The 16650-nt window shown below is 33.3% G+C and overlaps 1 protein-coding gene across 12 annotated transcripts in view; it reads right to left on the bottom strand.

The window, feature by feature from the left end:
* Positions 1-16650, bottom strand: part of CACNA2D1 (calcium voltage-gated channel auxiliary subunit alpha2delta 1) — a 326739-nt gene that overhangs the window by 62457 nt on the left and 247632 nt on the right. For all 12 annotated transcript variants that reach the window (XM_015878850.3, XM_032442202.2, XM_015879288.3 and 9 more), the window contains exons 11-12: positions 8937-9095; positions 4418-4522 (exon numbers count right to left, since the gene is read on the bottom strand). In XM_015878850.3, coding sequence (XP_015734336.1) covers positions 4418-4522; positions 8937-9095 — 264 coding nt within the window. The remainder of the gene's footprint in view (positions 1-4417; positions 4523-8936; positions 9096-16650) is intronic.

The following is a 16650-nucleotide window of genomic DNA, read 5'->3' as shown; positions in this document are numbered from 1 at the left end:
AAATTTCACAGCACAAGGAGGCTGTCTAGGGAGAAATAAGAAATAACAGCTTCTGCCTCTCGGAAGATCACAGAAGGCAAATGTAGTATGGCCCAGACAACAATGTAAAAACTGAAAGCTAAAGACTGGCTTAGCACTTCTGCTATTTTATCTGTGAAATTATGATACATGCCATTCAGACAAGCTAGAATTTTGCTCACTTCAGTCCTTACTTTATGCTATATTCTGTGTCACATATCTGGTACACAGCAACACAAGAGCTTTGACACTTTGATTGTTGTTAAACCTCATCACAAGTTGATATTAATGCTTAGAAATATGCTGTTTTTATTTTCAGCTTTGTGAGTAACTCTAGAAAGTTACATTTATTCAGTCTGACACCTAATCAGAAACCCATGGCTATCCAAGTAGAAATGTCATCAGCTTTCTCAGTGGTCATTTGTAGTCAGAAATAACGCTTTCAGGCTTGTCTGGAATGACTCATCTACTATTGCTAGATTAACACTTTTTAGATTTATCTTTATTTATATTTTTATTCATTCTGATATGCAGTAGCACTATAATAGATGCAATACAATAGAAGAAAAAAAAAAAACAAAAAACAAACAAAAAAGACAACAATAACTTTCCCTCCTTCTGTAATGATAGCAGAAAGAATTTGTATTTTAGAATAATGTTTTCCAAACGTTTTCTCATAGAGGTTTAATGATATCATTCAACAGAAACACTGAATCTATTACATCTGAAAGAAAATAATGATAGTCCTAAATTTCTTAGTGGAACTTCCCAGGTTGGAGCCTCTTCACAATGGGCTTCTATCACTGTAGCAGCTCTGTGCCCACCACACAGAACTATTTATATATAACTGAGTTGTAGAACCACTTCTTTTTATACCTTTTTTTTTTTTTTCCCCTCAAATGACAGTGCCATGAGTTTGTATTAATTATTACAGATAATTTGGTGAGATTGAGACATGAGACCAACCTTGTGCTTTTCCTCCCACCTGAAACCAGTCCATCTGACCACCCAAGAAATCTATCATGCCAGGAAACTTCAGACAACTTAAAGTGCATGAAATACACTTAAGATTTTTTTCCTACTCACATAAATTGAGCAATTCCTCATAACACAGATTTCCGAGTGCACAATCTGTCCTGAAGAACTGTATTAGTTTTCTATTTTTAAGCTGAATTCTTAGGATGGAGAATGCCTACTGTGCCTGTATTTCAATTGAATTTATATTGCTATCTTCAGTGAAGCCATCTGTAGTGTGAGTGCAAATAAAAAGCAAATTTACCACCCACATTCCTGAAATTCATAGTGTGTGGTATTTCACAGATTTAATGTGACTGCCCCAAATGTCACCTTAAAGGTAAACAAGCCAATTTTTAAATATCAAGTACAGCATATAGTTGCAATCTGTGACAATAAAATCTGAGTTTATGGAGGGAAAAAGCCATGCAAAGGTAAAACATAATTGTAATTTTTCAGTTTCAAACAGATGAAAACTAGTTCTTCCTCAAAAAAGTTTTATAAATTTTGAAATAATTTTCATACTTTGATTTGTAAAGACAAAAAACTGTCTGTATACCTACATTCCAACCCAAATATATGGAATTCAGTAATGTAACAGAGAAGTTTTCCAGACTGGAATCCAAGATACTTTTCAGTACTTTTAAATTGCTTACTGCATCCTCTCACTTCTAAACTCAGAGAGCAGCACTAAGGGTAATGTACAAAAATGTACAAAATCTCATCATATGACCACATAAAACTCACTTAAAGTTCTTTCAGGGAAAGAATTACAAAGTTAATGACACAAAGAAGAAAACTGACAGAGAGCTGAAGACATTTTAGATCAGAAAGATGAAGGCAATTAATACATTTGAATGAAGCCATATGTTTGAACAAGAAAAAAAATAGGAAGTTTAAGAAATTTCAGGGCAACAGTATCTAGATTCACATAAAATCTAATATCTGATCATGGAAGCAGCCTACTATGCAGTCTAAGAAGGTAATGCTGTAAGACTATTGGCTCAGAAAATTAAAATTACATTATATTTTTCAAGTTAGATTGTTTCTGTTAATGCTGTTATCACTGTGTTCTATTCAATTATGTCAAGTTAGATAGAAAAGGAACAACAAGGTAGTATAACCAAGGAAACTACCATCAAAAGAGTACTCTGTGTTAGTCTTATTTTTAAAAGATATTATTTTTATTTATTTATTTCATATATACATATATGTAATGTATATGATACTTATTTTATCATTTTAATATATATATTATATATATATATATAATACAATAATTATTCAAATGATTGTCAGGGAAGTTTTAATATTATTACTAAAAATGAATTTACTGTTTCATTAGAAAGTTTTCAACCATAAATTTCCTTTCAATAAAACAAGAATTGTTTCTGATTGAAAACTATGATTAAGAATTATATCTGCAAATTTTTTTTAGCATCTCTTCTATTTCCAAAGACACCTTTGAGAAAAACAGCAAGGATGGCATCTAGCAACCCAGTAACAAAATATAATTTCTTACAGGTATGGATTTGTCAGTACTCAGAACATAATTTTGTAGGAAAATGACCTTGCGCCGCATCTGCACTTGTGTTAATTATATAGGAAAATGCACTTAACTCATCAGAAATCCAACTGTGAATGTTGCCACCATTACACACTTGTTATGTACAACAAAAAATCTAAACATCTATTTGTTAGAGAGAAGAAAGTGAAACTGTATTTTATCTAAAAGTATCCATACTATTACACATCAAAACAGCCCAGTTTACACTGCAGTGTAAATTTGCAGTATCAAAAGACTGAGTAAAACAGCCATTCTGAATTATATTTCATTAATTATACTTCACAGAAGTCCACATTTAAAGAGGAATCTCTGCATATGTTTTCAGAATACAGACGTGTCACAGTGAGTTGCTATGATTTCAACTGTTCCTTCAAAGTGCCAGTTTAAAAATACAGACAATAATATTAAAATACTATTATAAAGAAGACATAAAATTATAAAATATTCATGTTCACGACGTGAACCATTGGTGGAGAAGAAAATTGTCTTGCATTCTTAGCTACTCTCTTGAAGGGATTAATTCAAATGTATGTGTATTTCCATCAAAATACTTCTACTGCTTTACACATAGACATGCATGGCAACTACTGAAGTGTCTTAGGAAACTGTAATCTAACATTAAGAGGCATCTTTAAACAATAGGTATAGGTAATTTCTTAGTTACAATATTAACCTAGCTTATATCTAAATTTCCTTTAGAAATAAATTAATCTTCTGAGCATAATGATTTACCTAAAACACAGTAGAAAACAACAGTAAACCTGTTTTATTTCACACACATATGGAAACAACAATCTGATCAACACAAAATCCAGTGATTCTTGTGTCAAGTCCGTAATTCTGCTTGAATAAGAGAACAAGTTTCAACTGTCCCTTTACTAGTTAAGACTCTCAGTTTCATAATTAGCCTCACAGGGAAAGATGGGTAGTTTTGTTCTGACCAAAAGTGTTCAGATGCAGGTTTTTGAGACCTAGTTTTGTCTTTGCTTGGTGAACAACAAAACATATTTATGAGGAGAGGCTGAGGAAGCTGGGGCTGTTTAGTATGGGGAAAAAGAGGCTGAGGTGAGACCCTATCGCTCTCTTCCAGTATCTGAATGGTGCTCACAATGTGAGCGGGGCAAGTCTCTTCTCACTGTTGACAAGTGACAGGACAAGGGGAAATGGCCTCAAGTTGCATCAAGGTAAGTTTAGGTTGGATGTTAGGAAACACTTCTTTACAGAAAGGGTAGTTAAGCACTGGAATAGGCTCCCCAGGGAGGTAGTTGAGTCACTGTCCCTGGATGTGTTTAAGAGATGTTTGGATGGGGTGCTCAGAGATATGATTTAGCAGAGGGTTATTAGAGTTAGGGTAATATGGCTAGGCTGTGGTTGGACTTGAGGATCTTTGAGGTCTTTTCCAGCCTGGGTAATTCTATGATTCTATGATTCTATATTGAAAATACTCACAGTGAGGAGATATATATACTTTAATGACCCATGTTTCCACATGGATTACAGTAAAGAAAGAAAAATGCCACTAGCATTTAATTAAAATAGCCTAATGGTGAACTTTTGTACCATTTGACAACAGTAAGTTACAAAGTGCAAACATTACATACATTTTACTTTTTTTTTTTCAGATAAATATTATAGATTTAGACAGCTTTAATTGCCCCTGGAGAAGTTCAGTATATAAAGAATACTTTATGTACAAACCAAAAAGCTTTTATTTCTGTATTTAAACATTCCACATCATACTACTGCACTTAATATAAGAAAATCTTTCATATATCACTTACTTTTTTGTCTTCGTTGTATTTATGGAATATCACTTACTTTTTTGTCTTCATTATATTTATGGAATATTTCTTGCGCTCTTTCTTCACCACCATCCGTAAACAACATTATAATCTTATTGCAGTTAGCTCTAGAAACACTGTGCTGTAGGAATACAAACAGAAGCTTATATTTTATTTTAGGCTATAAAGAATAAAAACTGTTCTATTTGATGGCTTTCAAATCAAAATGTTTATTACTTACACAAAAGGAAAAATTCCTTCACTCTGGGAGTAATGAAAATACTTACGAAGACTTCCAGTATTTTAATCATTACCTCCTTCCAGAAAAACAAAACAAAACAAACAAACAAACAAAAAACAACAACAAAACAAAAACAAAAAAACACCAAAAAAAACTTTTTTTCATTCTATGATAGTTAATCCTAACAGTTTTAAGATCTATTCAGAGGAATTAGGACCACCAGTAAACTTTAATCCATCTCCACAGTGTAGCTCTACAGATGCTCTGCATCATTACAGTGATCTGAGATTTGTACAGTAACAGTCTCTGAACATTTTTCATATTCTCTTTTCCATCCTTACTGTCATTTTGGAAATTTGGAAACAATGAAACAATGAATTACTGAATATGAAGTGAATTACTAAATATGAATTAATGAGTATGCACTTGAAAAAAAAAAAAAAAAAGCAAAAAAAAAAAAAAAAAGCTTTTGTTTCCTGTTAGACTCCAAGTAACTAGGAAAGCCACTGAGAAAAACACAGTATACAGTGCAAAAAAATAAAACTGGAGTTCCAAAGCCAAAACAATAGAGTGATGAATAGGAATTTTGGCTCCTTACAGAAGGAGCCACAGGCTCCTCTGCTGGCATTCATCACAGCTCCTCATTGCCTGAGATGATCTATCTAGTCTAAATAATCCTTTCTTAAGTTGTACAGCCAACATTCCTTGTTCTCTATGTTGCATACCAGAGATCCTAGCCAGGCATGTCCTAATACTTCTGAGTAGCTGCATGTGAAGGAGTAAAACATTAGAAATTCTGTGGAATAAAATGAACATCACCTTCATAAGCTACATTTTGCTATATTATTTCACTATGCACTCAGGAGGAGAAATAGTAAGGCGCTCTTTCCACAAAACCAAAACCTCCCTTGCTTTAGTCTTTGAACTTTCACCTGGCTAGCCAGATGAGATGATCCCATTCCCCTTTGTTGTTCTCTGATATGATTCATTACAAACAAACACTCATGCATTGATCAGTTATGCTCAATATTGCAGATCCACAGTTCCACCAGCATATTAAAAATCAAAACATTATTTGCAGTCACTTTAATGATAGATGTATAAGTTTGCCTCAGAAATGTTCTGCATTGGTAGGTCAGTGTCTGGGGAATAAGTACTTATTTAATCAACAAACAAACAAACAAATAACAACAAAAACCAAACCCAATGATTTTCCTACATACAGTAACAAATAAAAAAATCCCTTGAAATAAATACATTCCCTCTAATCTCACCAGGATACTCTTGTACATTTGGAATTAAATAACTTATGACCCTTTTTTACTTGTGAAATATGACTTACAAGATATCTCTTTGGGTTGCAATATTCTTTATATTAAAAAAAAAAAAAAAAAAAAAAAAAAAAAGTAGAATGGATACTTCATAAATGAAGGAACTCACATACGCTTACAGTGATTTAATACAAAATCTTAAACCCTATTTCCTAGCATAAACCTCAAAAGTAAAAAAGTTAAAACCCAGACGAAGTACTTGGTTTAGGTCTCTTTCTTGATGAAGGTCATCTCAGATTCTTTCAAAAACGTAAGCAAGACATTACCTGCTTTATACTGTAATTAAATTTTGTGTTTTTTCTTCTAATGAGATTCATATCCTTAAAATTAAATCATTAAGTGTCAGGCTGGAATAAAACTTTGTGAAATAACACTTTAGGAATAAATTATCATTATGATCTTTATACCACCTAGAAAGATAATGTAAAGCAAGGCAAAAATAATCTACCTGAATCAAGAAGAGATGAATACAAGACAAATCATAGTTATTGTGATATGCAGAAAAAACTCCTGAATTGCTGAAGTTAAAACTTTATTTTCTAAGAAACAATCACTTAATGTAATAATAAATAATAATAATTTTAAAAACCTCAGATATTATGTAATGACGTTTACTAATATTAAGTTGAATCAGCGTGTTAAAAAAAAAAAAAAAAGAAACTGAAGTATTTATTTTATTCTAGCAGTACATTAGAGAACACAATTTTTTTGTGACACTAGAAAAATATTACTTCATTATGAAGGAAAACTTTTCAAAGTAACTTTCATCAAGAAACAATGAACCAAAATTGCTACAAAATTGTAAGTTGCTTAAAATATTCAATTTCCACTGACCTTAAAGCAGTTGGACTACACTAAATCATAAATATAATAGGAAATTATCCCTAAGCATGTTTTTTATTACTGGTTTAAGCCTGTATTATATTCACCCACTAAACTACCTTGCCATCAGTCTGGCATTGACGCCATCAGCAGACTTTTACTCTCCCTGCCAAATGGATTTGTCAATAGCTAGAAAGAATGACTGTATTTCTATTACCTAGTGCAACCTTTTAATTTCCCTTGATATACCCATCCACAATATTCAGGCATAATATAGAGGCTTACAGAGATTCTGTGAGACTAATTACACCTCCGTCTCCCGTAAGCAGACACAGTCCCACTACGAAACTAATCCTTAATTATTTTTTTAAAGTAATTTTTTAATCTTAAAACAAGTCCACTTTGAATCTTCCCCTGTGTTCAAGTCTTTTTTATAGCCTGAACACAAAGTACTTACATACAGAATGTTAATCAAATATAAATGATGTTAGGAACCAGATGTGTTTGGCAAAATTTCTTGAGTCTTTCTGGTTCCTTCTGCATGAGGTGGTAATGGATAGAAACAAAGAAGCAAAGTTATTAAGGCTGGACTGATAAAGTCTAACAACTGTTTAAATCCTTCAGGCAGATTTATGTTCCTATCAGCAGACAGCACACAATCATTTTTTGGCCAAAGTCCTTTTTTAATCAAAACTGATCTGCTGAGTAAATACTGTTGGAAACATTTTATTTTCCTTTTCTCTATAAAAATTTCATGAGGTCCGAAAATTTTCAACTAGTACTACTCCAAGCCAAAAATACAATGTCAGAAATGCTCCCATATCTGGTAGATAAGGAGGATAAAATAAGTAAAGGTGTCTCCACTGAGAGATATCATAGGGTAAAAAACATCTTTTAGAAATAATACATTTCATATTTATGAGTGAGTGAGGGAGCAGCTGAAGGAACTGGGATTGATCAGTCTGGAGAAGAAGAAGCTCAGAGATGTATAGCTCTCTACATCTACCAGAAAGGAGGCAGTGCTGTCGCAGGCTTCTTATCCCACATAACTTGCTAAAGTATGAGAGATAATGGCCTCAAGATGAGTCAGGGTTGGTTAAGGTCAAATGTTAGGAAGAATTTATTCTCACAAAGAGTGGTGAGACATTGGAACATATTGCTCAGGGAGGTGGTCGGGTCACTGTCCCTGGCTGTTCAAGAAACACATAGGCATGGTACTTGGGACATGGTTTAGTAGGCAGCATTGGATGTAGGTGGACAGTTGGACTAGATGATCTCACATGCCTTTTCTAACATTGGTGATTCTATGACTCTAGAATTATATGAAATATTTTTTAAAACAAAAAGCTACAAAAAATGAACAACATTTGTGGTTAATAGGAAATATTACAACTCAGAAAGCCAGTGCTTGCATGAAAACTAGGACATAAAATGAGATTAAAACATGAAGAAAAGGCACTTGATTTTTGAGGAAATTGCTCATTTTGCCCATTAAGTAGAGAAATATATAATACTATAATAATATACTATATAATACTATAATAATAGCTAAAGTCATCTGCTCTTTCTGTCCTGCTCAAGCTAAGGTCAATAAATCATGACCTAAAAACATAATAAACATATATAAATGCACATATGAATAAAGTAAAAACAGTACTAGCAAAGTGAAAACCGAACCTATTCTCAAACATTAGCGATCTGTCAAGATGTGGAAGTTCAACAAAGAAAACAATTGTTCACATAACTGTTTACATGGATTAATAGCAATAGGATGAGGGGGAATGGTTTTAAACTAAGAAAGGGGAGGTTTATATGAGATATGAGGAGGAAGTTTTTCACACAGAGCGTGGTGATGCACTGAAACAGGTTGCCCACAAAGGTTGTGGATGCCCCATCCCTGGAGGTATACAAAACCAGGCTGGATGTGGCTCTGGGCAGCCTGGACTTGGCAGGAGGGTTGAAAAAAGATGACCACTGAGGTCCTTTTCAACCCAGGCCATTGTAGGATTCTATGAAAAGACATATTGTTAGGATTATTTCGCTTGCTAAAATGAAGGTATCATACTAATTATCTGTTACAATAGAGCAGCATGCAAATGCCTTCTGAACATTCAAGTTTTACTAATTCACTTTCAGCAACGAGAGATGACTTTCATACTTACATTCAACAGCTGTTCAAAAGCATAGCTAAAGCCTTTTTTGTAATCAGTAATTCCTTTAGCAGAGATTTTATCCACAGCTTCCTTCAGCTTCTTCTTGTTCCTCACATTAGCTTGGACAAGATGATTAAAGCAGCTGACATTCTGAGCATTATTGTTAAACTGTGAAATAAAAAGATAGTATTAAAGACAAAAATATACAATATATTTAATTTTCTTTTCTGATACGTAAGTAGTAAATAAATGTTAATGTCTGTCTGGTCCAAGATATGAAACATGTGACACCTGGATATTAATTTCCACCATAGTGTGAATGTCTGTCAGTGTTTGGTTATTTCAAAACTGGCAATAGATATAATAAAGTCATTTGGTGCTTCATTCTTTGTTGCAACACAATAATTTCTACAATAAGAAAACGGAAAAAAAACAACAACATAAATTTTGTTTTAAGCTCACATAATAAAAGAAGCACAGAATTAGGGAAGTCAGAAGAGAAATTAAAAAAAAAATAAAAAATAATAATTTCTCGATCCCTGAAAATGATGGCTGAATTAGTGAGCAATTTCTATATTGTACGTGTTAATTCATAGCAATTGCAGGTCATAATAAATAAAAACAGATAACTTGTAGTACAACTTGGGAGAAAGGAATAATGAGTGTATAGATATAAAAAGGACAACACTGTTAAGAACAATGTAAATCTGTGTATTAAAAAAACAAATATATAAGCTCTATTAGCAATGAGTACAAAAACAAACAAAAAACAGAAAAACAAAAAATCACCCTACTGACAAATTCTGTCATCTATAAGAGTTCATGATTTTCATTAAAAGCATACAGAGAAAAGTTTTTATATGCAAAATTCTGTCTGCACAAGTATAAGTGAGTTTATGGTCTCTGTATAAAGGTACATGCACACATATATTTACATAAATATATACTTCAGCAGAGAGAGAGAAATGTAGAAATATGTTTAACTTGTTAGTTATCTGTGGTGAAAACTTACTGAAAAAAACATAAAGTAACTATAAAATCAAAGGGATTTTTAGGTTTAAATCTCAACTTTGTTAGGTAATTCAGTGGGACTGCCTAGAAAATAAGGCAAATATGGTCATGGGTTTCAATAACTGCTCAAGCTAGAACTCCTTTAGGATTTTATACTAAATTATACATAACAAAAAGACAATTAAAAATAATATTTGTAATTCTGACTTACAAATTTCTGATTTCTGATTTACAAATTCAATTGTACTATAGAAAAAAATAAACACAATTTTATTCTGATTTTTGCTTAAAAAGTAGGTAGCAAATATTACTTTTGAAGCAGGCAACAGAGATTAATAATGTGATATGAAACTAAATAAAAGGGCTTCTGTAACAGAAAAGCACTAAGATCTCTATATGTATGGAAATCATTCCTAATTCACTATGCAGCTGAATGTCAGGAAATAGAAACATTTGTATGTAAATAAAGCAGAGAGGAAGCAAGACAGCCTAATCACTGAAACAGAACAGCACAGAGGTATCAGGGATTTAATTTCCACAGCACAGTGACTATAAATACAGCATCATGTATCTAAATAACATCCATTAATAGAAGTATGAAAACAGGATGTAGTAATGAATATCAAAATTATTTCCAGTACTCCCACTGTCACCATGCATACTTCATTTTTAAAATTAATGAACACATGGAAATAGATTACACAGAATCAAATTTTTAGTTTGAATATTCCTTAAATCTATCCCACATTTCCCAGAAAAGAAGGATTTTGTTAAGGACTGACTCTCTACAGCTATTAAAGTGTAATACTCCCAGCTAGACTCTAAAAGTTTTATTTGAGTGATTTTAAAGCCTTTATAATTTATAACACTTTTCCCTAAGACTCAAACAAGTTATGATCGCTCATTTGTCTCATTTTCCCTCAGTATCTAGATGTGGTGATACTTACACACTGTGTTTAAGCAGCACATTTAGCCTGTACAACAAAACCACCAAATGATCACGCAACTGTAATCAATTCACTCTGACGCAAAACACTGACATGCTCAATTGTTTTTCTTACAGAAGTAACCAATAAATCGCCCTGTGATCATTAGACACACTAGCCATGAGGCAGTAAAAACATAGTTCTGTGTCTTGATCTGATTTTATAAACATGGCAGGGAAAAAACAATGCAATTTTAAAAGCAGAAGTTCTGAAAATAGATTTTAATTCTGAATTGGGATTACAGTAGAATCATGGGAAGAATAAAAATGCTGTCTGATAAGTACCTTTGCTCTAAAAAAAGCCTTTCTTCTGAAAAGAAATTTCAAAAACATCTCCCTCTAACATTTGATGCAAATTATTCAATGAGCTACTTTAAATGGTTACAGGACTTTCATTGAAGGTTTAGTGATAAGTGAAATTTTCTCCCTGAAATGCCACTAACATTACTTTCAAAAATTGTCCCCTAGCAGTCCTGCAAATGTTACCTAGGCAAGTATTTCTATGAAGGTCAGATATCTAACATATGAATTGGTACTTACAGATATAAAATTGCCATTTCAAAAATTGACAGGAATTCTGGATCAATAACTTTTAACAATTAACATCTACTGTACTTCCATGTGTTTTAAACCACAAGGGAAAGAAAAAAAAAAAAAAAAAAAAAAAAAAAAGGCCAAAGTCAACATAGATGCATCTACAAACAGACAAATGTTGATCCAAAATGAAATTTATAAATAGTGCATTTGTAGAATGGAGAATTAAATCACTCAGTGTCTGCAAAAGCTATATTTTAACAAAGAAAATCTATGAGCCAGCTGCTCTGAAATACAACACTGAATATTTATGTTAACATCAGTCAACATAGCTAACAAGGAGAGCTTTTAATTAGCTAAAGGAATCAGTAAATAGAAAAATAACCTTACAAACTGAACACTTACCTATTTGCTAGCAGGTGAAGAAAAGAGTTTGACTTAAAAGCACCTGACAAAAATGTTCAAGAGGGGGAAAAAAATTCCATGCAACATTTAATAAATCTGAAAACCAGAAAAGTAGTGAAGTGATTGAAGGATTTCAAATGTAAAAGCCTTCAGGCTGCCCTTAAAATTGGCCTGTCATTCCCAGTACACAATGCTAAATATGCTAAATAAATTTTATTTACAACACAACTTCTGAGAATAAACTCTTCTACAACCTCAAAAATTCTGAGAATAAACTCTTCCTAATATATACAATATATAACATATATTATACTCTTCCAAATATTTAATAAATATATGTATATACCAGTCTGGATGTAGCTCTGGGCAACCTGGTCAAGTAGTTGGCAGCACATAGCAGGGGGGTAGAAACTAGATGATAGCTGTGGTCCTTTCAACCCAGCCAATTCTATGATTCTATAACTCTATGATTAATATCCAACTTGCACCTCCCCTGGTGCAACTTGAGGCCGTTCCCTCTCATCCTGTAGCTAGTTACACAGGAGAAGAGGTCAACATCCACCTGGCCACAACTTCCTTTCAGGCAGTGGACCATGTTGAAACAGCATTTTGTAGCTGAGGCTTTGTTCAGTCCAGTGGTGTTATTGTGTTGTTTGTATCTGCTGTTAGTTTTCATAGAGCTAATAGGAGGAATTACTTTCAGATCTGCTTTTGTAGTATATTGGGATATTTGTCTTAATCATAAATTTGTTATTATTTTTTTCTGAGGGCCAATAATATATTTTTTTTTTCCTACCGTATCTACTATCTTCATACGCATATGTAAATTGATATATAAATAAACATGTTCATTGTAGTATATTGGGATATTTGTCTTAATCATAAATTTGTTATTATTTTTTTCTGAGGGCCGATAATATATTTTTTCTACCATATCTACTGTCTTCATACACATATGTAAATTGATATATAAATAAACGTGTTCATTTGTATGATACAGTCAAGAAAGCAAGTTTTATCAGCTGCAGTCTGGACAAGACATTTATCCACTGAGGAATGCCACAATTCTCAGCAGACATAGAAGTAATTTACATGAACACAAACCCCAGAAAAAGAAACTGAGGAAAGTGGTGAAATCACTGAAATCAATTTGAAAAACAGAAGGAAAAAATAAATAAATAAAATTGTAAATCACCTCATTTTTGGAAAATACAAACAAATCTATGCTAATAATCTAACAAAAAAGCATGGAAAGTTTTGCACGGGTTTTAGTCACTAGGTGGCACTGCAACAAAAACATTTGAACTGCTCTTACAAACATTGCTTGAAACACGGAATATTATACTTCTGGTGGAGTTCATTAGTGCCTTCTCTGAACTGCATACATTTCTCATTGGAATTAATACAAATACTTTTGTGTGATGAGTAAAAAAGAAATACTATAATCCAGAAATATCTACATGCTGAAGGCAATTTTCACATGCTGAACACCAGAGATCACAGCTTCAAGAGAATGGAATTTTCCTTTCCAACAAGCATCATAATTTCCAATGGCTTTAAAAACCAGGTTTGCAGTACATACAATAGAAGAACTATAAAAACTAACATTTCTCAACCAAGCTCCTTTCTGCATCTCTAAACGCTGTAGAAATGAAAACCTTCTTGTTGAACAATAAATAACAAATCTAAGTAAAAATTCAGATTTTCCCAACCATTCTTACCTGCTAAATTCCTAAAAATATCCTTTGTTTATCCCAATTAACTTATTTCTCATCTAATTTTTTTTTTAAGATTTTTTTTTTCCTAGAATGTTTTAAAGTGACTTTTCTAAGATGAAAAAAACCCAACGGTGTAAGAAACAACCAGAAACTCTCCACATCCCAACACTGAATGAAAACCTGCATTAGGTTGCTTACAAATTCCATATTCCAAAACATTTAGAAATGTTTATTTTACATAAAATCAGATAAAACTTGGACAAAGCAATGATTCCTACGTTTAAACATGCTACAGAGACAAAGCTTAATATTTTAAAACAAGAAGACCATGATAATTGAATAAATGAGAAATATCACTCTGGGAATACAGAAAAATCAGAAAAATATAGTGAGCTCACTGAAGGCCTAATCAGATATGCTGCTGCTGGTTTTCAGCCTGCCAAGGTTTGTTGCTATGCTACTTTTACCTCCTATCTAAATCAGCTTGGTGACCCAGTTGTAACTGTACATATTAAATAAGTAATACTGAAATAGATATGATTTTATCAGGCTTTCCTCTTATTAAAAAAAATAAAAAAAAATAAAAAAATAAAAAAAAATCCAGCTTTGCTGCTTTCAGTTCCTTTCTATTATTTATTTATTTATTTATTTTCTTTCCCTGCAGCTGTAGGCCTGGTAATAGGATTGTAGGGTTAAGCCCAATAATAATAGACTCTTGAATAAGGCCAGTTATATATTTCAGCACTATGATGATATAAATATTTATCACACCCCTTTTAGAGAATAGTAAGAATGCAGTTTGCAATGTGTTATTACCATGTAGATCTCATTACACATAAAATTAGATGCAGTTCATGCAACAGCAATTTATAATTTGACCTAGCAAAAAATATACGATGTTAAAATTCATAACTTGGTATAGAACAACAGTATTCTCTTACGACTTGCATTTCGATCATTTTTTCTTTATATGCATTACAACTACATATACATTGTAAAGGAAATGTAAAAGCCTTATTCCAATGCTCAGTAGCGAATATTGTATTAAAAGTATATTGCAATAGTATATTGCAAGTATATAGTGAAATAAGATTATTACTGGTGTTTATTGTCATTTTAAATGTATCATACTTCTTTTAATGGAAAAATGGAAACTGGAAATACATGTAGTAGAATATACAATACTGGTCCAAAAGCAATGCCTCCTATTTTATTATGTTGCCCCACAATATCAGAGGCGGGTGGTATGTCAGTAGAGGCTGAACCTTCCCACCAATATTGTTACAATTTGATGCTGTGTGACAGATGGCAGCAGAGGGGCACTCTGACAAAATGGCATCTGACATGGAAGTGTGGATGAAGTAAAAATGTGTCACCAAGTTCCTCCATGTTGTACCTGTTGACATTCATCCACGCTTGTTGAGTGATCATGGAGACCAATCAGTGAATGTGAGCAGAGAGGCAGTGGGTGATGAGTTTCAGCGGCAACGGCAACATTGAGTCACCGCCACTGTTGCAGTTTTTTATGAATGCAGCATGCAGGTTTCATAGTTTCATAGTTTTGTGCGGGTTGGAAGGGACCTTAGAGATCATCGAGGTTCTTGTTCATCACCAGTGAAAATGCATAGCTGCTGGTGGTGACTATGTTGAAAAACAGTATTTTATTGCTGAGAATTTGCTCTATCAAATAGTGTTAATGTGCTCTGTTGTATTTTCAGTGGAAATAAATAGGAGATACTACTTCCAGAGTAACTACACATGTAACATTCAAAAATGCATAATACCGAGTTTCTGAAAGGAATTTGAAAGATCAGAAGTAGCAGCATTCAACAGCAATCTATTAGACCATGTAATATTTCCTGAAAAAAAAAACATTTGCAGCATAGTATGCAACAAACATTTTGGAAAGGACCAAGTACTGGATAAAAATATGCTTTTAGTTAACTTAGTTAACCTTTCTAATCAGTGAGATTATCTGCACATAGATAGTGCAAATCTCCCACTAAGTACAGCAGGATTTAGGCTCAGATTCCACGCTGTGAACATTATGTTTGCAACAAAGAATGCCAGCTTTGCCCACTGGTCTTTCAGAAAGAACTTGTTTACAGACATTCCATGATGCTGTGGCTATATTAGCATGTACTCTTGTTTAGTGAATATCACGTTTCTGAGTCCTACTGGAAATTTATGTAATGTAAACTTAAGCACCTGCCAGAGAAATCTCACAGTTCTCAACTGTGTCAGAGCTGTAGGGCTGTAATGTTCACTTTATGCCAATGCTCCTCACATACACTGTATGAGAATATGTAGCAGGAGATTTTCTAGAATGTGATTTTATAGGTACTTTTATTACCTTCATTCATTCAATTTTGAATTGTTTAGAACATGCAACACCACTGACCTAAAAAAGGTCTGAATATTATCTATACATTTGCTGGATATGTACAGTTCCCATTTTGACATCAAAAGCAAAATGGACATTTAACTGATGCACCAAATGACATGACAGAGCCAGGCACCTGGCTGGGGGAGGGCAAGGCACTACAGTGTTGCCTCCTTATTCTCAAGACTTTCTCTAAACTTGCCTGCCACGTCTCAGGACAGAAGTGCTCTGCCTGGTTGTGTGGGATGTCTGGGCTTGGCAAGCAGTAAGGGGGCCATAGCAGCACACTTGTGAATGGCAAGATGCTGCTGCTAAAGCTGTGATAGAGGCTGGAAACGTGTGAGTCTCCAAAGTGTGAGACTTGAAAAGTCTGTGTGTATTTCATTCATGTTCTGCCAGAATTCCTTTACACTCACACCCAGATAGATATATATCTTGATATATATGAGTTGAAGTTTTCACCTTGCAAACAGAGTATATTTATAGGAAATATATTTTAAAAGCAAGAGACAGCAAACAAATAGCCTCCACCTTGTCCCAAACCTTATGGACAGCCTACATTTTTCTCTTGTATCATTAACACTGTGAGTCATCTCTCTCTATCAGAATGACTAAAGCCAGTACAGCCTGGCCACATCACAACTGGTAAGGACAGTTCATGTTTAGAGAAGAATAAACTTAGCTACT

Source organism: Coturnix japonica, chromosome 1, assembly GCF_054131305.1.
Source record: "Coturnix japonica strain WE chromosome 1, WE-NBRP24, whole genome shotgun sequence".
NCBI classification, from domain to species: Eukaryota; Metazoa; Chordata; class Aves; order Galliformes; family Phasianidae; genus Coturnix; species Coturnix japonica.
This window is presented reverse-complemented; position numbering and strand designations above follow the sequence as displayed.